Source organism: Struthio camelus, chromosome Z (genome assembly GCF_040807025.1).
Source record: "Struthio camelus isolate bStrCam1 chromosome Z, bStrCam1.hap1, whole genome shotgun sequence".
Classification (NCBI taxonomy): Eukaryota; Metazoa; Chordata; class Aves; order Struthioniformes; family Struthionidae; genus Struthio; species Struthio camelus.
Genome location: NC_090982.1, coordinates 61902659 through 61928871, shown reverse-complemented (window position 1 = coordinate 61928871; position 26213 = coordinate 61902659). Strand labels below are relative to the sequence as shown.

The 26213-nt window shown below is 38.3% G+C and overlaps 2 protein-coding genes across 13 annotated transcripts in view; one reads left to right on the top strand and one right to left on the bottom strand.

Moving 5' to 3' along the window:
* The window catches only part of LOC138060882 (DNA polymerase kappa-like), a 35890-nt gene extending 15117 nt beyond the window's left edge, over positions 1-20773 (bottom strand). For 2 of the 11 annotated variants that reach the window (XM_068927637.1, XM_068927647.1), the window contains exons 1-7: positions 20143-20268; positions 16127-16214; positions 10117-10299; positions 9452-9571; positions 2909-3061; positions 2441-2572; positions 583-736 (exon numbers count right to left, since the gene is read on the bottom strand). In XM_068927637.1, coding sequence (XP_068783738.1) covers positions 583-736; positions 2441-2572; positions 2909-3061; positions 9452-9571; positions 10117-10251 — 694 coding nt within the window. In that variant the 5' untranslated portion in view covers positions 10252-10299; positions 16127-16214; positions 20143-20268. The other 9 variants (XM_068927643.1, XM_068927644.1, XM_068927639.1 and 6 more) reach the window with 9 other exon arrangements.
* A 248-nt stretch (positions 20774-21021) lies between these two features.
* The window catches only part of LOC138064550 (ceramide transfer protein), a 75581-nt gene continuing 70389 nt past the window's right edge, over positions 21022-26213 (top strand). For both annotated transcript variants that reach the window (XM_068927649.1, XM_068927648.1), the window contains exons 1-2: positions 21022-21253; positions 24944-25078. In XM_068927649.1, the coding sequence (XP_068783750.1) occupies positions 21158-21253; positions 24944-25078 (231 nt within the window). In that variant the 5' untranslated portion in view covers positions 21022-21157. The remainder of the gene's footprint in view (positions 21254-24943; positions 25079-26213) is intronic.

The following is a 26213-nucleotide window of genomic DNA, read 5'->3' as shown; positions in this document are numbered from 1 at the left end:
CATATTTTAATCACTACTGTACTCTTGCAGAGTTCACCTCTTTATACGTTTTTAGTCTTGTAAAACAGTCACATTAATAGATCTTATGCACACTTGTCTTTGCAAGATAATATCTCATGTTTCTGCTATACAGGACTTACTGTACTACTAGGAAACACCCTTTCAAAGTATCAATAACCTTTAGAACAACACATTTACTTATTCTACACCTTTTAAAGTAATAAGGTTAATCCTACTTACTTGCACAATTAAATTGTTGAATTGTAAAGGCAAAATACATACCTAAAACATTCAGCTGGGATTAACAAACCTAGTGCTATTTATCACATGAAATAATTAGCAAGTTAAAAAAAAAAAAAAAACAGAAAACACTTCCCCAATTCTGATTCATCATCAGCACAGCTCTTATGCATGGGTGAGTAGTAGAGAAAGTTAACACACAACCTATACAAAAATCAGAGGCAGAGAGTACATGGCAGTACAAATCATCCATGGACTTACGCTTAAGTACTTGTACTTTTAAACTGGTGCAGTTTATTTGATGTGTACATTAAGTGCATAAAAACAGAGCAATTAACTTACCATTTTCTGTAGTGTTTTCTGTGTTGAAGAAGTACCTTCTCTTATCTTCAGGCCAGTTCAGTCTTTCCTCCAAGTACTCTGTTATATTCAGATAGGCTTCATCTAGGCCCATAGGCATAAAATTGGGATCATATTCAGCCAATATTTCTCTAACCTTGACAAACATATAGTGAAAGTTTAAAGCCTTTTTGCTGTAACAGCATATTTTAATACATAATTTTCAGGTGAACAAATGTATTCTGAGGCTTCATGATGACCAAGCAATACTTGAGATATTTATAGAACAAATAATTTATTGTCAATGAAAACGTATAGCACCGATTCTCACAAGTAGCAAGATAACAGAAATAAGTAAGAGCTAAACAGGGGTTTTGAGTAACCCCTTTTACTGTAGGGTCACTAAGATCAGTGTATAAAGACCCCACAGACAACTAGGTTCAGAGACATTACAGTAACCTCATGAGCAAAACACTGGGGATCTGGGAACTCGTTTGAACTTTGGAACAAGTGCATGACCTGATGCACTCTCTTGCACTGTGCATCAGACAGGTTATGTAGAGAAAAACTAGGTTTTTAATTACATTCAAACTAAAGTAATAATCAATGGTTTGGGGATAGTTTAGAGCACTGTTCAGGACTGCAGACAAAAGTTATCACAAACTCTTTAATGATAGCTGCATCCTCCCAAAAGGCAACATCTTGAATCAAACTGCCACAATAAAATCTTTATCTTTTCTCCTTTTCCCTTTCTTTCTTTTTTTTTTCTTTTTTTTTTTTTTTTAAAAAGAAGGAAAATTTGACTGCCTCATGTTTTCTTTCAGTTTTGGTCAAATTCTTAGGTATCATAACATTTGGTCACACGTACTTCATCTTTCTGAAACTGATAGGATTCGCTGCATAACTTTCAAGGACAAAATGAAACAACACGTTTAAATGTTTTCAATCCAAATCCCAAGAATAAATATAAAACCAATCAATCTGCACCTTTAACACTTTTCCTTTTATCTGAAATAACAAATGAAATACATATCATGTAATCTGAGATCATTAACAAGTTCAAAGCCATTCTCAAATACTTTTATTTACTTAAAACAGAAGTGAGCAAAATCAAATTCAAACAAAATTAGTAATTAGCTTATTTTTATCCATGGGAAGAAGTTCAGGCTTGAAAAAAATGGATCTTGGTGTAATCTTATTGAAGTCAACAGACTTGTACCACGCACGAGTTTGATTTAAGATCTACAAATCTACAAAGCACACAGTCTCTCCCTCCCTTTCTCTCTCTCTCTCTTTTTTTTTTTTTTTTTTTTAACATGACTGTGCATATTCTAAGTGTTTTTCCTGATGCTGAGTAAAATTTCTTCCTTTGGAGAAAGATGTGATTTCTTTCCTCCATAACTGTTTGCACTTTACTTCAAAACTAATTTATCTTCATTTTGAACTCACTAATGCTCCTTGCTTCTCTCTCCAGTAATTAGCACTGCAAATGATTATTATGCTTTGTATGAAATAGATATCTCCAAGCTTCCTACGTTCTTGCAGCTGCCTAATAATCAGTTTATGCTCCATATAATAAAAGTATAATAGGGCTTAATTGGTGTTACTAATTCATTATATAGTTGTGAAAACCTCTATCAGCATCACTACTGACTTCATTAAAATCGCAGTATGGATGAATGTAATGCTTTTTCACCTCCTTGCCAAAAAGCACCAATGTTCTATTTAATTTATATTCAAAGCCATATCACTGAAGAGTTAAAAATTTAAACTACCACTTTTCATGTTATCTAAAACTGTTGTATTCATCAAGTTAAGAACAGAGTACATTGATTTTTGGTTAGACTTCTTTCAGACTTACCTCTTTACTCACTTTGCCATATTTTTCGAAGTTTAATGGCACTATGGTTAGATGTGGACATAGCTTTTTAGCAATAAACCCAGGCATGGCTGCACGTACACCAAATCTCCTAGCATGGTAATTTGAGGTGGACTTGGGAGAGAAGAAATAGTTTTAGTGTTCAATAATCTAGTTCTAACTACAAAGCTCCACATAGAAAGAACTGATGAAGCTGAGGGTTAATATACAAGTTTTTTTTTCCCCTTCCCATCTGTCTACAGCCTTTAAACATTCATCACTACATTTCACTAAAAAATAAAATCCATCCTATACAGTCTAAGAATAGATGTTTCCTCTATTGTTATTTTTCCCACATACACTCTTAAAAATTCTCTTTATAACAGTATCATTATGTTATGCTATTATACGTTTAATTATTCTTCAGAGTCATATAATCTATTTCTGTACTAGCTTGACATTTGGCCTTACCAACATACTCATTGATCCCACTGCTATAGGCTTCTCCTTCAGCTCTGGGTTGTCTCGCATTTCTACAGCGGCATAGAAGGCATCCATGTCAATGTGCACAATAGTACAGCTAAGGTCACGGCTCTGTTCCAGTTCCATCACAAGTTTGTCCACCTGAACAGTGTATACAACCAATAATTAAAACCCCATTTACCTGGCAGAAGTGCGTTAGTATAGATCATTCTAAAAACTCAAAAGCATCTGGCGCATAGTTTAAAAAAAAAAAAAAGTTTCTGATGCAACTCATTCTCTGAGAGAACCCTGCTGCAGCAAAAGTTCCAAAAAAAAAAAAAAAGTTTATTCATGCATAGCCATTCACCATTTATATTTGATATGTACCAATAACCAAATTCTTTTTGCTAGATATCTTTAAAAGTGTTGCATCTATACTGAGGTCCTTGTGATATTCTGAACAAATCTGTATTCCATTTTGGATATATGGAATATCAAGATACATAAGGAGCAAATCTTGTTTGGCTGTATCTGTTAGAATGCTGTTGTTACATGAATATTCTCATCTTCCTAAGTGGTGACGCAATCGGTATGGCCTCCTCCTTTAACCTTTACTTCCTTCACTATCAGACTCCTGCTTGCGCTAGATCTTACAGCAAAAGGGAGAGAAAAAAAATAGAACATACACATAGACTGCTATAATTAAACATTTCTGGTCTTTAAGAACTGCCATTACCATACAATTTAGCAATCTATTCTTCTTTCAAGAGCTGCATGTATGTATTTCATTTCAGAAAGTTGTCCGGCAAAAACACCTAAGTGCTGGAATCTTGAACTAAAAAATGAATTAGAATAAAAAATACAGTAAGACAAAATTATTCCGTGTAAATGTTTGTATCAGCAAAGGAGGCTTCAATAATAGTGCAATGTTGAGTAAAAACCTGTGCAAGTATCATTGACTTAAAACATTTTTCACAAACACTATCAATGTAGAATGGGTTTTAGTTGAAAGCTCAGAAGTTCCTTCTAGAGGTTACTGAGTTAGAATAAGTTTAGCACTGAAGAAAATACAGTTACAGATTTGTTTAGCTGAAATAATTTGTCCTTTCGGCTTTTTTTTGGAGAAGCTGTAAGAGAGTCAGGGAGAGGGAGGGAGGGAGAAAACTGTAATTGCATTGCCTCCTAAGTTCAAAAATCAGATCCTTTACACATATCCAATGTCTGCAGCTTCCCTTAGAACTTGGAGGGGGGAGAGACACATTATCCAATTCAGAGAGAAGCCTGGTAAGACCCACTGAAGATGCAGCTTCAGCTAATGTGACACAGGTTATTGAAAACAAACAAAAAAAATATTAGCTAATAGAATGTAAATTTCCAGCACTCCTAATTGAAGCTATCACATTTCAGAAAACTGGCTCAGATAGGTAAAGAAGAGACCAACAACTCAAAGGACAGACCCTTCTATCTTGTCCTGTCAGGAAAAAGTAGGTCTCAGAAACAAACAGGTCCCTGTCCCGCCTAGTAAGCTACTGCTAATCCCTTCTTAATATATATTATATAAGGCTGGAAGGCTAGCAAAACTGCAAGGTGACTTTGACAAGAAGCCCATACATAGAAAGCAGAGAGTTGCTCTTGTATGTTAAAGACACAACTCGTTGAGGGAAGAAGATATATCTTCTTGTAGACTGAGCAGGACTCTGCTTGATCAGCTCCACCATGGTCCAAGGCAGAGACCAAGCAGACAGTTCTCGCGACAAAACTTTTTCTTGATCGTGCTTCTTAATTTGTTTGCATTCCTTTACAAAAAGACTTGCAGATGCTGTGTTTGTTTCTGAAATACCTTTCAAATATGAACGAGGTAAGAACCGTGAGATTCATCAGTAAACTTGACTGTATTACTTAACAGGCAATTTTTAAGATTTGTAATATACTGATTTTAGATAAATATGTGGTCAGTACCACACACCGTTCTAGAAGCAAGAGAAGCAAATCTGAAAAGGAAAAAAAAGGAAAGAATAAAGGAAGTGCTATCAAACTGTGATCTTTTAACCACATTAATGACTATGCTAACCTCTATGTACACAACAAAAGGCTGTTGCTGTTAAAAAAAAAAAAAAAGAAGAAGAAGAAGAATCAATGAGCTTCAAGCATCATAGAGCTCAAAACATGAAGTAATGAAATGGAACTGAAGTTTTACTTTGCTTGCAAGTATAAGGACACTCACACACACAGGACATCAAGGTACCAGTGCAGAAGTGTCTCTGGCTTGCTTGCACTAGGTTCGTGGTCCTGAAGAGGAATTATTTCTGTGCAATTTGCAGTTACTTGAACACTGTTCCTCTCTTTTTTTCCCCCCCCGAGTTATTTAAAAACAAACACACACACACCACTAATCCAAAGAAACATCCTTAGAGAGGAAAATACTTGAACAAAGACAGGTGGCTATGAGTGTTGCACCTGAGTAATGATTATGATTTCCCAACCTTTTTTCTGGTTTGCTCCAAGTTCTTTTGAGGAGTGAAAGGCTAGAATGGGTCCTCAAATTAGGCTATTCCATAAAGAAGAACACAGTATGCTCCCTGAGGTTACTAGGCTGGGCAAAATGGTTTGGACAAATTTAGGGCTCAAGGGGAAAGTGCTGCAGGCAAGCCATTCAAACAGCAACCAAAGACATAGCAGAGAAGTTACATGATGCAATACATAGAAAAAGGATAGATTGTCACATTTGAATCCTTCTGGACTAATCTTATTTTCGTTATACTATTAATTCAGCAAGGGTTAAGTCATCCTGTCATCAACAAAAGGATGACTTTATGTTGCTTTTTTAAATATTGTATTTTACAAGTCATTTGCGGGTTACCCTCAAATTCAAATTGCTTAATTACTTTCAAGAATACTCTCTCTTGCTTCTCTAGTTACGTAACTTAATCTTTATCTTGGTTTATCATATTTATAACAAATCTTTTTTTTTTTTTTTGCTTTTTCTTCCCAAATGTATGTCTAACATGATATTTATTGATTAGCTAACATATCCTTCCCCCTCCCCCAAAAAGGTAAAATTACATTAAACTGATGAGAAATACAAAAATAATAACCCCTCAAACAGAGAGAAAAAAAAATAGAAGTAATATGCCAAAATAAATACACCTAGACTTACTGTAAGAGTCCTGTGCACCTACACTTCTCTAGTAAGATGAAGAAAGTTATGGAATAGTTTCTTAGAGGCAAGCCAGGTTGAGAATTTCATCGTTGAGAAATTAAATTTTGCTTCTAGCTATTTTTAGACGATCTAAAAAGTAACCTGGCATTATTTCTTATCCCATGATGCAAAAGTGTAATTTTTGTATCTTAAATTGCATTAAAAAATTGCTTTATCAAAGAAAGATATGAAAAACTTATTGAAAATCTCTTTTATATTTGTAAAAGCATCTGACACGGCGAAGAGAGACCAAACACTGATACCACTTAATAAGATCACAGCAATTATTTACAGAGGAAAAATCTGGCTAAAATCCCTATGCATAAAATAGCAAACATCAGTAGAACAGCTTGCAAATCTGGTAGCAGTTGAATATACTTTAAAGTATTATTAACTACTGCTGCGCTTCAAGTAATTGCACTGTATGCAGTAAGACTACTCTAAATTTGTCACAGACAGTTTCTCAAAAATAAAGAATTGCATGATTCTATACATGTGTATATATGTAAAATTTCCCTATAAGACCACAGTGACATTCATTAGGAAAACTCCAAATTACCTTTTATATTTCAGTTTAGTAAAAAAAAAAAAAAAAAAAAAACCAACAACTATGAAATATTCCAAAAAGGAAACGGCAGCTTATCACCAATGGTGATAAGTGCCCTTCTGCAAAGAGGGCTTTTTAAAGAATATTGTAAAAATATTAGCAGACATTTTAGGTTTCTTAAAATATCATCACAGATTTCTTGGTATATATACACTTTAGCATCGAGAAAGAGAGCATTATGCTGCAGAATCTGTTCATCTTATTTTTTCCAACATGCAACCAAGATTTTGTCCAACAAATCCAACACCACCTTGAGGTTTTTAGTTAGTTTGTATTTACATTATGACACTTGCATTAATTGCCAACTTAAAAAGTCATATCTCTGCCTCTAACCATCCTACAAACCAGGAAGACTTGGTGTGAAGATAAGAACTTCTAGTGTTAATCTGTAAGCAGATTTATGCATAACTTTTTACTTCCAGAACAACTCCCGCTTATGAATTCCAGGAAAAGAACAAATTCTCTCATGGTACATTAGAATGTAGCAGTGAAAAGAGGAGGAGTTAAAGAATTCGATGGACAGGAACAATAAAGGAGGAAAGATCACAATGAGAGCTGAACCTGTATCTAAGAAACCTAGATAAGCTGATTTAAAAAAAAATACAACCCACACACTTAAAAAAGGACAAACCAGACTTAAAGAGTTAAGGGTGGAGATAATAGCCTGGGGAAAGAGTATCTGAAGGGTAAGTGACAAGAGGGAATTAGGATCCCAAACAGCAAGAGAGCAAGAGAGAAAGACCAGCTGGGCCAGGAGATGGGGGAACTTAAATGAGGCCCCTGGAGGTATAGACAAGGACTGCTTTGGAAAGACTGATGGTAATCTGGGCATGTGTGACAAGGAGAGAAAGATTTAGGATAGGCAGGGAGCAAAAGGGTCACACCCTGGGATGAAGACATGAGGCAACACAACAGTCACAGACCAGAGTACATCTGCCTACAAATGGTGGAACAAAGTGCAAGATTTCCAAATGTTTTATAGCTTGGTTGCAAGGAAAGATCTGAAATTAACTGGCAAAAAAGTGTGATTCTCAATCCCCTCTAAGGATGATTCTCATGCAGGATGGCAGCTGATGTATGTAGTAGTTACTCCACTAGAACTGAAGACGACTGCTATTTGAACAAGTGGTTTAAAGATTTCAAACCTGAGGCTTGAAATGTAGGTTTTAGTAGAACCCACATGAAAGAATTTCATTCCTTTGTAACTTTTTTCTTTTAAATGAAGTAAGTTGCGCAAAAAACATTAAAAAGAAGAGAGAATGTTAGTGTTCCAAAATCAAAGAATCAAGTTTAGAAAAAGACAGCAGTTAGGTTGTCCAAGCAATTCAAATCTTTTGGCTTTCATATATGCGCCATACACTCTTAAATAACACAATCATACACTCATTTTTATAGGACCCGTTTCATTCGTTTTATAAGAAAGACTGTGTTCTCTGTAAAAAGAGAGTTCTATAGTGAAGAAGGCTGAAAAATGGAGGTATGATTTCATGGTTAAATGATGCTACCACAGAAAAGTCAAAAAACTGATAGGCAGAGACTTCCTAAGTGATTTATGTTAAGGATGAACAAAAACAAACTGCAAGCTTTTCTGGGCCCCACTTTGAGACACTGTCATTTAATTTATAGAAGAGATTTGCAGATCTGTAATGAACAAATAAAGATTGCACACTGAAACTCAGGACCTGTAAGCCTCACAGTGGCATGCAAAATTAATGGATGCATTTAATCTTTATTTGCCGCAGTTCCTCCCTCATCTGCAAAACAAAAATATCACTTACTCTGCTGGAGTATTGAGAGAACTTTTTAAAGAATTCACACTACATAGTGTACAACAGAGTAAAGCCTGTGAGGAAGTCGGTAATTCTGCATTCAAAAGTGGATTAGACTAGTGTATAACAAAGAAGGCTTGGGGCCACCCATTGAACAATGAGGACAAGAGTAAATATTGAATAATTGCTCATTCAGTGAGCACTGTCCACACCCTGCACTGAATGAAGCGGCAGTTCTGTAAGGGAAAAAATGCACACAATCATGCAATTAAAGATTGAATCACAGGACAAATGATAAAGGAAACAAATTAAGCCTGTATAAGCAACTTCAATTCTGTTGTGCTTAAGAATGCTTAGGGTAGAACCTTGGTATTGCAGTTTTCTTTTAACAAGCTTTGATATGCAGTACTATTTAGGATACTGTTATCTATCACTGTAGCATCTGAAGAGAAATATTGTCTTCATCATTCTAGTTCAGTTGTATTTCTCATGACTGCTTACCATGATGCTTTTTTCACTAATTACCACAAATAAGGAATAAACTACCTGCAGAAGAGTTGACAAGTCTGACCCCCCCCCCATCCCATTGTAGGCTATTTAATACAAATATACATATATTAAATATATAGCAAGTAAACTACAGATTGCTATGATACTTACTAACAAAGTAATCAACAAAACTTTTCATAAAACACAACGATATCCTTTTAAATTGTTCAGATTTAGAAGAACAGGAGTTACTTTGCTTCACTTTTTGTACATAGAAAACATTTCTGCTAAATTTTTAAATATATTTAATTTTCTTCTAGCAAATGTATATGAAGCTTACATCACCAAAATATTCTGCAGATTTTTACTTGCATGACTAACACCAAAATGCCAGGTAGCATTGTGCTCAGCACCAGAATTTAATGTAGAGCACATTAAAATGTTTATTATTCTCCATTTACTCTTAAAAGTTTTTACAAGATTAGTACCTGCAGCTGTGCTTTCAAGAGCTGTTGGTTCGTAATTTTCTCTTTCAGCTGCATCATTTTTTCAATTCGTTGGTTAACTTGCTTATCTTTTTTAAGTTCATTTTCATAAAATCTAGAACCCTGTAAGAAAAAAAAAATCATAAAAACGCTAAGGTTTTTATTTGTTTGCCTTTTCCTACAAATAACTAAATAGTAAAATATCCGTATACTTTAAATTAAGAATTTTAATGAAAATAATTTGAAAATATTTAGAATGATCAAATTTAATCTTTAAAATACAGAAAGGGTTTCTAATATTTTGGATTTTTATGTAACTGAAACAAAAGAGACAAAAGGTGCTTTTCATATGTCTTCTCAAATGACACAAATTTAATATCTTTCCTTCTCAGATACACTCAGAGTTTGGGAGACTATTCAGAAACCTTGTTATGTTTACAGAAAACAACTAAAAATGGTAAATAAACGTCAAACCGTTCTTTGCATTATCTTCAAGATAGTGGGTATAAAATATAAAATAATTGTTTCACCACATTTCCATATAGTTGAATCTGAGAAGCTGCCCTCCTTTTACATTGGTGAGGGAGAAAATTTGGGGAAGCCAAGAAGGGGGCCCTTTTGATGCTGTGCAATAGATAAAGCACTAGAAAAAAAGCAAACAAACCAACCTTGGTAGCCTCCATGATGATTTTATTGATCTTCTCTTTATCCAAACCTTGCATTCCAGCTTTGTTATCATTGAGGCCCATTCTAAGTAGAACGCCATCGTTACAAGAGGTGTTATCCACTTTTATGTCATCCATAGGAATGTTTTCTTCTCGAAAACAAGAACTTGTTCAAAGACTTAATACCTGCAAAAAGAATTTAAGTCATATACTTCTCTCCAAGTTTCAGCTGAACGATAAAAAAAGTTGTGGAATTCATCTGATGTATGTTACATATATACATGAAAACAATACACATACCACAAATATAAAGACTTGCATTTCTGTAAAGTAGCTGAGTCACCACATTCACTAAATAAAGCCACCTGTAACTCTGTCAGTATTTGGAGACAGTAAGATTTTACTTTTTTAGTAAATTAAACATCCTTTTCTAAAAGCTCCCTTACAGAAATACCCGGATACTATCAGTTTCCGATAAAGACCAGTACCTTATGTATATACATGAGATTTATGTCCATATATTAGCCTATAAGAAGAAACGCTATTGCCTTAGATACAAAATAATAATGTTTACTAGACTATTACATTAAAAAAGGATGATTTTAAATTGCAGCAGACTACTGTTCATTTTGTCCTTATTCCTGCTTGAGACAAGCCACAGAATCTTTCCCAGTAATTTCTAGCTCAAATTCAAAATTTTTGTTTGCGTTATATCTCATGTTTGAGGAAGAGATGGTTTAAATTAAAAGCTTTGAATAAAACTTTATTGTTTAATTCAGTGTTAAATTCCTTCATTCTTTTTTTCCATGAATAAGTATAGCCATGGCATCCAACCACTAGAACTTACCATGCTTTTACTACTCAATTAGTGCCATCAGTAATTTCTTATACATTCAGGTACTTCTGATATGCAAACTTGTGACATTTCCCTTGCTCTTTATGAAAGTAAATAGCTGAACCCTTCCATAGTCTCTAATTACATGGTAAATTGTTTAGATATTACATTTATATTAAAAAAACATACAAATGTTGCCCTCTGTAGCATGATCTTGTGATCTTATTTTTGCTGGGTTAGCACACAAGCAGGGTCCAAGTGTGACACTGTCATAAATTACTTAACATGTATTTATTATTGAAAAAGCATACAGAGGGAGTTTCTTCCTACCCTGAGCTGCTGACTCAGTTTCAGCTTTACTCTCAAGCAGGAAGCACACTTGCTCCTGAACTTCCCCTCTGAGCTGCCCCTTGCGACAGGAGCCCTTCCTGTTGGGAGGAGCCACACCCTCTCAGGCACATACAGCCGCTCTGTTCAATACAACCCCAAACTATGCAAATCTAAGAAGAGCGTTATAACTCATGTAGAAAGATATTTAAAATGCTGCTTTCCCAGTCCAGGAGTTCAGTGGCACTCATTACCAAGCAAGCTGAAGAATGTCATTATGAATTTGCGCATTTAGAGCTGAATTTTTGCTGTTAAAGAACTACATAGGTGACTCTTTAAAACTAAGGGTGGCAATGTCACTTTCCTGAAGATCATCTTCTGAAGCCCGCTAGCCAGTTGAAGTCACGTATTAAAGTCATCCTTTTAAAAAAAAAAAGTTTGGACAAAAATATTCTAATTTTAATCACAGTCTATTCATTGAGATTATTATTCATGATGTCTTCAGAAGATGCAAGACCAGTTTTGTAATACCGTGTTTATTGCCAGTCTGTTGCATTTCAAGGAACAGAAGAAAAAGAGGAGACCAGAACTCTTCTCTTGACACTTCAGGAGCACTTTAGCCACTGTAATGCCACCTGGTGACGGGAGTAGCTCTCTGTGCATCTATCAAGTAAAAGACTATGATGGCAAACATTTTCATGAATTTTGCACTTGCGGCAGGGCAGGACAATCTCCTACGGTTAACATACACTTTTACCAGAATGGGGCTGCTAGACTTCAACCAAAGGAAAAAGCACTGCAGTCCACACATCAGTTCCGTGTTTCACACAAAGCTCATAAACACCTCCCATGTCAATTAGCTCCACAGGGATTACATTGTTACTGGTAATTTCTGTTAAGTAATAACTCCCAATAAACACTTCCCTCAGAGTAAATGCTCTCAGATCCTCCGTTACTCTCCTTAGCTCTTTTATCACCCATTCCTTCCAAGAAGCTGGCATGAAAAGAAAATTATTGCTGCCAGACACCATTCCAATCTCTGCAAATTTTTTATGCTGCTCCATATTCCAGAAGAAGTATCTTTATCCTTAGGATATACAGATCTTTCCCCTTCCTCATTCAGATCACTCTTAAAGGCTGTTTTTCTGCACAGGCTTCAAACATTAATTCATATCAGTGAAATGCTTTCTCTAGCACACTGTTATATAACTTGTGAGAAAAATGACCGTGATAATACCAGTGATGAAAAAAAAAAAATTGCCTTTAAAATGTCACATGAACGCTTGTCTCCTGATGTGCTTTATCTTTTGAGCTTCTTGCGCAAAATAGAATACATTGCTAGTACCAAATAATGAAGTGTATAAAAATTACTAGCTTAACTGCAACTGACAAGAAATCATTTACTTGGGGACATAGTGTTAGTTCTCCACCAAAGATCAAAGGTGTACATAAGAGAAAAGATTAATAACAACGACAATTTTCAGTTGCTTAAGGAAAAGAAAACCTGAAGATATTTTCGTATTTAGAATGATATGTCTGAAAAAAATAATTAAAGTATTTAGTGTATTTAAATGAATCATAGAAGCTACAGTAAGACAATAAGTACACCACTGTCAGATAAAACCAGTAAATCATCTGCCATTGACAAAGTGAAAATATCTAAGGAAACATAGGAGAAGCACAATTTGAAACACTATGCAAAATGTGAACAAAATACCAGTGTAGAAACTAGTAAGAGTGACTAGTAACGGTTTCAATGCAAAATTAACCTAGGGAAAACATTTAGCTTGTAGCAACATGATCTTACTAAAGTTTTATCTAAAACAACTTGAAAAACAGAAGAAAGGTTTATAAAGTGATGAAACATTAACTCAGAATAGTCTGGGCAAAGAGTGACATACTTTTGGCATGCTGTCACCTCAAGACTCTGCTGCAAGACTGAGCTGTTTCCTCTAATTCAGGACAAGTTATATCTCTCAGCATCACACCAAGTAAGTAGGGTGTGAAATGAGGGAAGCTTGTGAAGGCAATCTACAATTAAACACGATCCTATTATTCCTTTGATTTGGGGATAGTAGAGAGGAGCAGGATAATCACCTGTAAATGGAGGAGTTACTTTCAAATTGCTACTAAAAGGACTTCCAAAGGTAAAGAGCAAGAGTTAATGGCAGTTAGTGGGGGGGGGGGAGCCTTTTTAGTAACCTGACATCTATGCAAGGGTAGAAGACCCCCAACAGAACTCCAGTCAATCTCTTCTAGGAGCAAGCACAGAAACTGAACTGAATTAATCAGGGTTATATATCATATGAAAACGTCTGAGGCACTTGCATAGTGTCTTGGTGAAAACGTCATAAGACTGAAACAGAAAAAAAATGAACCACAATTTAATTGCAAGCGCCCCCACCTTTATTCAAAATCAATATCTTTTGGGATGGTTGACTCAACTAGCCTGAAGGAAATGGCTTGTTTTTGACACTGTGCCACTCCTCCAGCCTGTCTTCACTAAAAATCCAGCAATTCCAGCATCAGAAACAAGTGTGTTGTGTGAAAACTTAAATGCCTTCATCCTTAAATGTAAAAATACTAATACGTGAGAAAAAGGAAGGCCAAAAATATTTCTAAGAATATTCAGCTTGGTGGACACAGTGTTATTAGCAAAGTAATAAGAAACTTTAAAAGTGTTAACAGTTTGCCTTTCACTGACAGTGTAACAGCTTACTAAAAAGAAATATGAGAATTGGAAAATGACACCAGTATGGAAAACCTTGGAAGAGAATTTACTTACACACTGAATGATGATTTGATGCATGTAAATTGTGTACCAGTCCTCATAAAGGAAAACAAATTCTGTCATCTTTGCCATCAGACACTTATGCCAACAAAAAAAATAGAATGAGATGCAAAGAAGTTACTAAGATGTATCACTGCTGACCTCCCCTTCTCCTCAAAAGCAGAATGTAAGAACCAAATAGCATATTACAGACAAGTAAGGAACCATCTTTTGTATCTAGATTGCCCAAAGTCAGTCTTCAGAGTGTGTAAAAAATACTGATATTGGTAATAGCAACACAATTACTTCAAGTCCTCTTTCTATATTTTTTTAAATTATAATTATTATTATTTTTAGGACAGCTAAAGTAAGGATCCCAATTACATGGTTCCTTCAATTTCTGTAAAACTTATAAAAGCCACACATCATTTAATCAAAATCTGGCACCTCATTTTATTACAGTATAAGCCTGAAATAAACTTCCTATTTTCTTCAAAATAAAATCTATTTGGAACACTCTTTTATCTTAGCTCTTCCAGTGTGTTTATTTTAATACAAACAAAGCAAAACTGTAAGAGCTACCTCGCATGCAAACATTGAAAACAGCTGAAGGGATAGCTTCAGTAATCCTATCATTAAGTAGGTCACACCAGAAAAAAGAATTGTTGTTACAATGAATTTCAGTGACAAGGCCAAGATGTTAATAAGACTTGTGTAACTGCACTGAAAGCACAGCAGACAGTTAATCAAGTCAGATGAAAGACTTACTTCATCCAGTTTTGACTATGAAGAATCACTTATCAAGCTTTTGGCTAAAATCAGGCTTAGTGTAGTGCAGATCACTGTTATATGGGACTCTTGAGCTAGTACTACACTAAAAGCATCAATGGGAAGAAGAAAAAAAAAAGATCGAAAAACTTCCTTTGAGATATGGATGTACAGCTGAGACTGCTGACTTTTTTTTCCAATGAAAAAAACCACAAATGACCCATTATCAAATATTACTGAAAGTTAGGGCAACTCAGTGCAATCATGGGGTGGAAAAACATCTTCCATGTTGTACTTAAACTCAGAAAGACATCTTGGGTTTATTTAAAATAAGCACATCCATATAGAGGATGGTTGTGAGGAAAATCAAACTCCCTTGAGCACTCCCTAAGTTCAGAGAGCCTCAAAAGTCAACCATGAGTGAAATACCTAGTTTTAACCCATTTCGGTAAGACAGTTAATTCAGCAGTTTAAGAGTCAAAATGATTTTAGTTACTTCAAGAAGTACATTTGTTGTAAAAGATCACTGTGCCCCCACCTCACCATAACACACACTTAGGTCAACTGAAAAACTCATAAGCCAAGACAAGCAACATGAATGAAAGTAAGCAAGCTGGGTAAGTGCATCTCCCTAGTGCAAACGTTACAAAAAAATGTCACTTATAACCACCTTTTGTAGTTACTTACTTTTGTACTGAGATGAAATTAAAGCTTATTGTTGTAAGCAGCTTCCTATACTAAAGGAAACATAAACTAATGACACAGATAACCCTTAATCATGAACAGTCACTATTCTAGATCTCAGATAGGAAAACTTGTATTCATCCATTGGCCAGAATTTCAGTCTATATAAAATATAAAATACAGTTCAAAGAAACTGTGCAGGAAGTCATGTACATACTGAGTCAAAAGACAAGTGATCAAGACTTTTTTTTTTTTTTGAACTCTGACAATTGTTTTGACAAGAGGTGTGGAAAACGGTTAAACTACAGCACAAGTGAACGGGGATACTCTTGGAAGTGACAATCACTTGTACCAAAGAAAATCCTCCATAAATACGTCTGAAGTACTATCTGCATCTACCTCATTACTTTTCGCCAAATACTGAAGAACGCTTGAAGAATAGAGAATTGAAGAGCAACTGCAGAACCAACAGGCCATTTTGTTTTTGCTCCAATTGCTAATTAAGATTAAGCTGGTGGCCATGCAACTGGTTGTCTTATTCCACCCACTGCACAGAATTATCTTCATCAAGGCTGTGCATGTAGCTGTTTGCAGCACCATCATTAAAGAATTAAATCTCAGCTACCTACCTTGGTATAGGAGTTAATCCATCAACAGAGCTGGGCCATCTGAGCCATGGTTTTCTCCCACAAATGCACTATTTTCTCTCTTTAATTCCTAAGGCAAGATCAAACATACATTTCCTAAGGGTTTTCATTTCGCAAATTAGGAAAATTCAACACTACTAAAATATTTTGAACATCTCTGATAATTAAAAGGTGACACTACAGTTATTACATCCGATTTCATAATACTTGAATTATCCATTATTCGCCTAAGTATTTTATCCCAACAAAGTAACATTATGTTACACAGGATCCTTCAAGAAGTGCACCTGCCTCTTCCGAGTACTCACCTGGCAAAGAGTATTAAGGTTGACAGGATCAAATTTAACAAACTCCTTAACTCTTATTTCCTTGTAAAAAATACGTTCCTTTGATAATGACTTAAGTGTCAGCCGCTATAAAGTCTCTGCTTCTCAGCAGGATGGACCACCGACAAAGACACGTGCAAGCAGGCGTATCGGACTGTCCTTCTGAACTACCTGCTCAATTCTTTTCAGCCACAGGGGGCTTGATATTTACTAGAGCCTTGGTTCCTGAACAGCCCCAAGAAGCAGACTCCTGTCAGTTTTGGGCAATTCACAGAAGTGAAAATTCTGAGGGCCCAAGCTAACACAGCAGAATTGAACTATTTTTCAAATAACAACTGACTTAGCATGTTATAAAAACTCAGACCCCATCCAAGTATCTAGAGTCAGCCTTCAGAAAGACCGCTCCTGGAATCATGTCTTCTCTGAAACCTTTGGCTTCCAGATGTAACAAAATACAGATAGTTTAAGCCTTTTACAAATAAGTGATTCACATTGCAAAGTAAACAGATAAAGACTACTTCTGACAATGACAAAAATGAAGAAAATATGTCAACATAACTGTTTTGTACTCTTCATCAAACTATTCAAGTTACTCTTATCTAAGAAGAGCTAAGTAAAATAACTGGACTATCCATCCCTGATTAATTTTCTACATAGAAGATACAGTACAATTCTGTTATAAGTCCTTTTTTCAGCTCCTCTGTAGCTTTTTTTTTTTTAAAGACCAAAAAACAAAACCACAAACAAACAAAAAGAACAACCTTATCTGACTTTAAAACTTCAGTGTTTATGCCAAGGGCAGAGAATTTGGTGAGTATCTTTCCTTGTCTCAATTACTATTCAGCCTTTCACAAGACCTTTTAAACTGAAAAAGATTTATTTTAGTTTCTAACCAAGATTTCCTACTTTAGTATTTTGTAAATTAGTGAAAACAAATGTTATACGTTTTACTTCAGAAAGAAAATATTTTTCGAATAGCTTATATCTCAGAGCCTATTAGTTAATACGGTGCTGTATAAACAAAACTCCTTCAAGAGTCATCTTAAGGAAAATAGTTTTAAACATAAGAACAAATGTAACTGCAGAAGCACATACATACTAGAAAATGATATATGCACTAAGGATCAATGTGTTTTAATAACACACAATGAACACTCTACAACTTACCTTCAACGCTATATATCACTTGTGTTAATACAAGGATTCACAGGAGAAAGGCAATCAAGAGCAACAGAAGGAGCAGGTACAGTAGTAGTGGAAATAAGAGGTAGAAAAACAGGATATAAAAAAGATCAGATATTTAGGAAGTTAGTCATTGACATTTATGACTGACATCGTCAGAAGTAAAACCACAAGAAGTAATTTTATAATAGTATCTGTCCCACTATTAAAAGAAAGGTGATGACCATTTCCAGTTATGATAATTTATAAACACCTCATAACCTGTATCTAAGACACTAGCAGGAGTAAAAATTACGTTCTGGGGCTCCCAAAGAAAGAAGGAACACAGTAACAAAATAAAGGTCTAGTAGAAAAGACACAGAAGGAGGTAGAGAGGAGTGAGTGGTCTACAACACCATTTCTGTTTGGATAAGTAGCATGCTTTTGAAGTGTATCTCCTGATTACTTTCATTTACCATGGTTTTAGTTTGCATCACTGATTGGTCTTGAAGTATGCAAACTCAATTCCTTTCAAACTAACCTAAACTGAAAGATGAGCTTCTGGAGGACAACTGATCATTCCAGTTGCTATCAGAGATTCTATCCGTGGGACCAAACCACAGCTAACCCAAAGTAAAACCTCTTAAAACAGATATAGGACGAACTTCAGGTCCTCAGCTTCTAAGTCTTTTCTTCTACAGATCTGCTCCTACCGCACCACACCACTCGCTAACAAAGATATGACCTTAACAAAAGACTAGTTACACACAGAAAGGAGGGTCACAGTATTATAAAGAAGAGTTAATACATTTCAGGTATTCACAATCCTAGCAAGTCTGTCAAAAGGAACATAAGAGGGTAACACCATGGCGAAAAATTGATCATAGGAGGATGTGGCAGATGTAAATATATAATTGTTAGAACAGATGAAGCGTTATATAAAAAGATGGAAAGGCAAACATCTAGCCATCAAACTCAAAGTTATGGTTCAAAAATGTTTACTAGACTTAATCATTAGAATACATATATTCTCTTGAAAAAGGATGACTCTGTAAGCAACCTGAAAGAATGTCTACCCTTTGAATTTTTGATTTCTGATGCCTGTTTGAGTCAATCTATACTTTACAGAGAGGAAAAAAAAAATAGAGCTACTGCTGGAATGAAGGGGACAGTCCTCAACTGAAAGCATGAGAGCACATGGTGATGTGAGTACACAGCAGCGCCATAGCCAACAAGCTTTGTTCAGACACGTCTCCTCACTTCCTGCTCTCAGTTAAAGAAGTTCATTCAGAGTCTGATAGAGAAAACATGACTGCCCTTCAAAGTGAAGAGAACGATCTCTCGTTGGAGAGAACGATAAATTCTTATATATATAAATATATACAAAACTCAACTACCCATCTTACTTAATAGATGCAATACATTGCAACAGACATTAAGAAAAATATCTTTGTTTCTGCCCAAACAGCTGGTGAATCAAACAGCAGTTTCTCAACAACTTTTTGATATATCAGAATCATCAAAAGCAGCATCCACAATCAACTTGCATAAAAATGTTTCTGTGCATTCCAACGATTAAATGAGTATTAACACTTCTATGACTCTATTACTTCCAGCTGTTTATGACAATGATGTTGCTTTACCATCCATCTCAGTGCTGCAGATTTACATTCATTGCAAACATCTTTATAGTGAAGACTTTGAGCTGATACTAACATTACCTAACATCTAGCAGTCACATATGTGGGGAATGCATATACGTAATAATACTAACAGCTCTTTCAACAAAATAATAATCCCGTAACGGAAACTTTCAAGCAGCATAGTCTAGAAAAACTACACAATGATTTGTCACAAGGAGGAAGCCGCAGAAAATATTACGGTATTGCTCTTAAGGTATAACCAGGACAACATGTCCCAATACTAAAGCTTCCTCACCCAAAACTATTTTTTAACACAACCTTTTCAAGAGATCATGAGAAAGGCGATGAGCCAGCACAAATTGAAAGCCATTTGCAAACTACTACATCTATAGCTCAACTGCAAAATTATAACTTTCGACCGTCTTTGTTGTTGTTGCTTTCCGCAAATATTTCTCTGCTTATAAATATCGGTGAGGGATACCGGAAAAAAAAATGTTTTCGTTTTATTCCCTGAACTGCTAAAACATTACACCGATAAAAATACAGGACACTGCTAACTCCTCTGACGTAGGCTTCTGACCGCCACCTTTTACCCTGCTCACAGCACACCCTCAGACAGAACCGGTAAAGCAAAAGCAACGCCGGCGGCGCAGAGGCGCTCTAGCAGCCTAACCCCGCAGTGACCGCCCTCCCGCAGGGTGAGCGACCTCGCCCCAAGCGCCGAGCGGTTAAAAAAGAAAAAGAAAAAAAAGGAGGGGAAGAAGGAAAACAAACAAACAAAAGAAGGCGCGGCAGAGGCGCCCTCGGCAGCCCCTGCTCCTGGCGGCCCCGCGCAGCCGGGGCCCGGCGGGCGGCAGAGCCCCCTTACCTGCGGCGGGACGGGCTCACGCCCGCCGCTGCCCCCACCGCTGCCGGCAGCACCTCCCACCCCTTCCTGCAGCCTCCGCGCGCCTCCTCAGCCACCATTTTTGTTAAGGGAACGGCTGGGCCACTCACCCCCAAATCCCACCGCTTCGGGGCAGGGAAGAAGAAGTTGTTTCTCTCCCTGGCGCCCAGGGCCCACACTAGAGAGCGAGTGAGGCCGGCGGAACGCTTCACCTCAAGAGAGAGAGAGCGCCCTCACTCTTCCCCCCCGGAAGAAGAAAAAAAATCGGCCCCAGCAGCCCCGCTGCTCTCAGTGGGAGACCGAGGGAGACCACGGAGGGAAAAGAAAAAAAAGCCGTTTGCGTTACAGAGAAGGCGGCAACAAGATGGCGGCCGCAGTCAGAGACGCTAGAGACGCTAGAGACGCAGCGGACTACATCTCCCAGCATGCGGTGCTCAGTGAGCGCTAAAAACCTACCCTTGCCAAGATGCAACGGCTGCCGGTACCTACGGCTCCCTCGGGTAGACTACAACTCCCAGCAGGCGGCGCGCGGCCCGCCAACGGGCTAGGAGGAAGGGCGAGGGGCGGAGCTGGTACATAGTGGAACAGTCGCCCCCCCCCTTTCCCCACCCCCCCGCGTAAGATGGCGGCGGCAGCAGGAGCGGCGCGCTGAGTGGAGCGAGCGGCAGACGGACGCGCGCTCGCCCGCCCGCCCCTCCTCCTCCCCCCGCCACCTCTATGTTGTGGCTTTCGCTGAGGGCTGGGGCCGCGGTGCTGCAGTGAGGGGGAAGCCCGAGGCCTCGCCGCCGGTGGCTCGTTGGCAGGGGCGGGCTCAGGCTAGGGCTGGTGCCACCGCGCAGCGGTGTCGCTCAGGTAGACACCCCCCTCCTCCGCCCCCTCCTCCCCCCCGCCCCCGCGGCCGTCGCCGCCGTCCCCTGGGCAGGAGGAGGCTGAGGCTGCTGTGGGCGGGGGCCGCGCGGCGTTTCCCTGCTCGGCGGTGGCTGCGGCTCGGGTCTCCATGTCGGACAACCAGAGCTGGAACTCCTCCGGCTCCGAGGAGGATCCCGAGACCGAGCTCGGGCTGCCTGCTGAGCTCTGCGGGGTCCTCAGCAAGGTAAGGCGCCTTCCCCCCGCTCCCTGCGCGGCGCCTGGCCGGCCGAGGGGCCCCCGCTCCCCTCGGGCTCCGGCCCCCTCCCCCGTTTTGCCGGCGGAGGGCTGTCAGCGCCGTCCTCTGCCCCTGCCCGCCCAGCGGCCCCGCGCATCGGGCCGCAGGTCCTGCCCGCCCTTCCCCGGTGCCGGTGAAGGGGCCTCGGCAGGGACGGGCTGGCCGGGCCGGGGCAGCTGCCGCCTGACAGGGGGAGCCCGCCGGTGACTCACTCCGGCGGCGGAGCGCCCGCGCCCCCCTCCCTCCCTGAGGCGGAGGCACCGGCTGTCGCGGCCGCCGCCGAGCCGGAGGGGCTCGCTCGCCTCCTCGCCCGCCTCAGTGCCGGGCCCGGCAGCCCCCCGCCACGGAGGCGCGAGGGAGCCCTTCCTCGGGGCCGAGCCGCGGGCTTCGCGGCAGCGGCCCCGCGCCCTGGGGGCTCCGGCACGGGGGCTCATCCCTCCGTTCACCCGCTCCCGGCCGCCGGCTCGGCGAGCGGCGCTGCCCGGGCGGCGAGGCGAGGCGCGGAGCGGGGCGGCGGCCGCAGCCTGCGCGGGAGCGGCACAACCTTTAGGCCGAGTATCTACGCCGTGCCGTAAAATACCCCCCCGCAGCGAGAGGGCTGGGAGGAGGGGAAATGGCACTCGTGTCTGCGTGTTTCCCTCTTCAAAAAGTGCGTGCTACTGAACGTACGTTTTGCGGTTTTGTTTCTTTTTTTTCTCTTTTGTCACTGAAAATAAGATGACTTGCAAGTATGTCTTAGGTGAGATGAGGAAATTTTATTTTTAGCCCTACTTTAAAGGTTAGACATTGCAAAATTAACTTTGGAAGCAAAAAATACGTGTGTATATATATAATTTTTACAGAAGGTAACTTCAGAATAATACTGAAAAATCTTTAGAGTTAAAGCTCTATGTTTTGAATTTCTTTCCTGTGCTACATCATAAGGACAGGCACAAGCCAGCGTAGAATGCACAGGTCATGGGATACTGAGATCATGAGCAGGCCCTGGATACTAAGAAAACAATTGTGCTGGAGCCAGTACTTAGCCGCTTTTTGTGAGGGACTCTGAACTCTTTCCAATTTGAAAATGTTTCTGAGCCCAGAGATGGGAGGAATGCTGAGGAGAAAAGGGCTCGGCTCTCATCTGTGAGATCTTCTCTTCTAATATTGGATGGGGGAGGGAGAGCATGAGAGAGGGACATGAGATGGTACAGCAGTCGAAATGTGAGGTTTAGGTTCAGTAGCGTAGTTTTATTGCTAGTTTTTCTTTCTTCTGCAAAGTTTTCCTTTTGACTAGATGATTCTCATCATTGGAATTTCTGATATTTGTGGGATATGATTCATTTTTGTGTTAGCAAATTAAATACTTGATAAATCTGGGTGCTATTTCTTATAGAGTAGCAGGTGAAGCTATGGCTTCTTCTGATCTGTAGCTTACTATGAAGCTATGTATATGCAAACTTTTTTCTAGATGGTCTTGCTGACTGAAGCGGAGTCTGCCTTTCATGTGAGAATGCAGGGGTTATGATCTGAAGGAAGAAGTTTGATGAAACCTGTTGCACTGAATGTTCTAATTTTCCATTTTGCTAGTCAATACCTCAGTAATACTTGAGACAAGGAAAATGAAATGGTAGTGTACCAAACTTAAATGCAAAGTTTTTAAAAAAAATTTGCATAATAGTATAATTCTAAATTAGTAGGCTGCAATTCCTTGAATGCATAGTAGTGTTTCAGCTGTTCTGCCCTTTGGTAAAGAGAGAAGCTTTGAATAAAATTGAATAATTTGGTTAGAGAAGCTTATTAAAAGCATGTCTTACTGGTCTTTTAAGACGTTTTGGAATTCTAGGCTTTCTTCATTTTATTTACTGCTTACTGTTTTAAGGTGGATGCAAACTGAGAACTTTGATGTGGAACCATCTGTTATTGATATACAGGAATCGAGATGCTTGACCTAGTGGTCTTTAGTGTACCACAACCTTTTTTTCTACCCAATATGCTTCAAGGAGTCTTGTAACTCATGACATTTTTTGATTGCAACAGCGAATTTTGATTGCAACAGCAAATGCAAGATTCTGACTGCTATGTTTGCCTCACTTAACTGTGTCAAAGGAGGAAAGGTGATTTATTTTCCTTTGCTCTTTTGTCCAAGATAACATTGGACTTTGCATTTCCAATCTGGGAGCAGTAGGGAATATGACGGAAGGGTAAAGAGGAAGGTGGAAATAGTGTACCTCCATGACAGTTTGTGCTACCAGTACATGTAACGCATGTACCAGCACAGGTGAGGCTCTCTTTAATAAATACTGAACTTAGCAATTTGATATATTAAGAGATTGTCAAATGCTTTACATCTGAGGGGAGCGAATCTAGGTGTTATCAGTGTTTGGATATTGTTAAATATTCCTCAGCTAATACTGCTTACTTTTCCTTCTTATCATATAGAGTATCTCTTGCTCTCAATAGAGCTAGCACTCAGCTAGCTATAGGACATGCATAAACTAATGCATGTGCTGTAATGTAGAAGCTAGCCTGTTAGCCCACTTTCTTCTTCTTTTTTATTTATATATTGCGAAATGGTGAATAATAGTTTGGATTACATGTTAAAGAGACATTTTACAACTGTTTTTGTGCGTATCTTGTCAAATAACTGTTGTCATGATCAAGGAAATGCTTAAACAATAAAATTGTTTTGAACCTTTTTATTTTCTTTTTTCCTATTGTTATCTAGTTTATAATTCTTGCACTGTAAGTAGCTGAAGACCAAATGCCAATCTGTGGCCAGAGTTGCATGGGACAGATGTGTTGTATCAGTGTCATGATTCTACAAAGTGCAGTTCAAACGTGACTGGCAAGATGCTGCAAACTTAAGATGTTAATAGTTAGAACTTTATAATTCACTTCTAACTGGGTCTTTGTATGACAAATCTCGGGTTTGTTACTGGAATATCAATTTCATTCCATGTGTGGGGTCTCTAGAAAAATTTCAGTAACAAGGATGAGGGGAGCATCTGCTGATAAGCAAGTATCTTCTTAATGAGAAGGTGGCTATGGAATTAAAACCTAAACCAACATTTGTGTTTCCAGTATCCATATTCTCGGTCTATGAGCAATATAGAAATGACTCAATATCTAGAGTAGTCAGTTCTTTAATAGTTGTATACTGAACTTGATTGTGGCAAGTGTGTATGTATACGAAGAGAACTAGATACTCTTAAGATCTTTATTATACAAATTATATTTTAATTTAAAAAAAAATTATTTAGTGTTCTCCTTTGGCTTGTTGTGTGACTCCAGAGTCTTAAATCAGATGGTTAAAACTTAACTTATTAATATTTGGTTTCTTCCGTGCACACATGTTTTGTCATTGATCTGTTTAACACCTCTCTTTCTACTGGCCTTGACACTACACTTGCAGTGGAAAGATCTGTTTTTTTTATTGCTCATTTGAAATAGCACTGTTTTTTATACCCTGATTTTAATAAGTGGTTTGCAAAAGTGATTTTAAGAGCTGTGGGCAGAACAGCAATGAAGTTCTCAGTTGGAAAGAACTTTCAGACATTGCTTTTTGATTTCTGGTGCTTGAAAGCTTGAGAAACATCAAGAAAACTTTTTGTTGTTATTTTTCTATTAGCTGACCTCTCTTTCTTTCCTTTTTTGCAGTGGACCAACTACATTCATGGGTGGCAGGATCGATGGGTAGTTCTGAAAAGCAACACACTCAGTTATTACAAGTCTGAAGATGAAACAGAGTATGGCTGCAGAGGCTCTATCTGTCTGAGCAAGGCTGTGATTACAGTAAGTGCTATTTCAGAATTGTCATTTTTTCCAGGGTGTTATATTTGTAGTGAATTTCTTTTGAAAGTGAATATTGTTATGGTGAATTAATTTTATTATGTAATTTAATACTGAACTAGTGATATAAGCGTAGCACTGTGGAGCAGGGCAAGGAGTTCCTAATAAGAAAACAGCTGTCTTAATTTGCGGCTGTGGTAAATAATCTTTAATCTCTGCTACACTAAAGGTTTCTACAGGGAGAGGTACAGTGTGCTTGTGGAGGAGAGAGATTCCCTGGGGTCAGCTTAAGGCCGTGCAATGAATTTCTAAAGGAGGTAGCATCTATCACAGTCCTTACTACCCTCTCTTTCTAGTGTGGACTGTGTGTGTTTGACTGCATTTTCTGTAACACAGCTCTATAGAATGTTTCCAAAGAAAGTGTTCTACCACATGCTTCTTCCTCAGAGCAGAAAAGTATCATGTGCATTGGTCTTCTTGCCTAATGCTAGAAGATCCAATATTGTGCTGGTAAGAATAAAGAAACTACATATGAATGAAATCCATGTTAATGTTAGTTTGAGCTAAAAAGTTGGTCTTAAGTCTAAATAGCTAATTTTTAGGAAATATTAGCTAGACTCTGTCGTGTGTAAGTGTACAAAAGCAATAATATTTAATCTTACTATTTGTTAATCCACCAAATGTGTTTATTCTAACGGAACTGAGGATGACATGAGAAGATTTCTTTTGTTACTAATATTCAGCTTGCAATAGTGTTATTAAAGAGCACTTAGATTTTGAAAAATGTGATTGGATTAATTATAGCATTTTGGAAAATGGATTGCAAAGGTAAAGCAGATTTTTACATTTAGATGTTTGTCAGCTGTTGCACTCATCTGCGAATTGAAACAGATCATTTTGTTTGAACAGTTTTATGAAGAACTTTAAACTTTTAAAACTTCAGATTTGACTTATTTGGGACTATGCGATGGGCAGCAATCGGCTCTAGAAGTGCCCGTTTAAATTTACTTCTGACAATCTCTAGTAGCAGCCTATGGTCAAGAGTTACAAAAGGATCTCTCATTCGCTAGTAAGTGGCTTAATATTCCAGCTAGTGAGAGACAGGAAGATGGAGACAAGGAGGTAAGCCAAGGGAGGT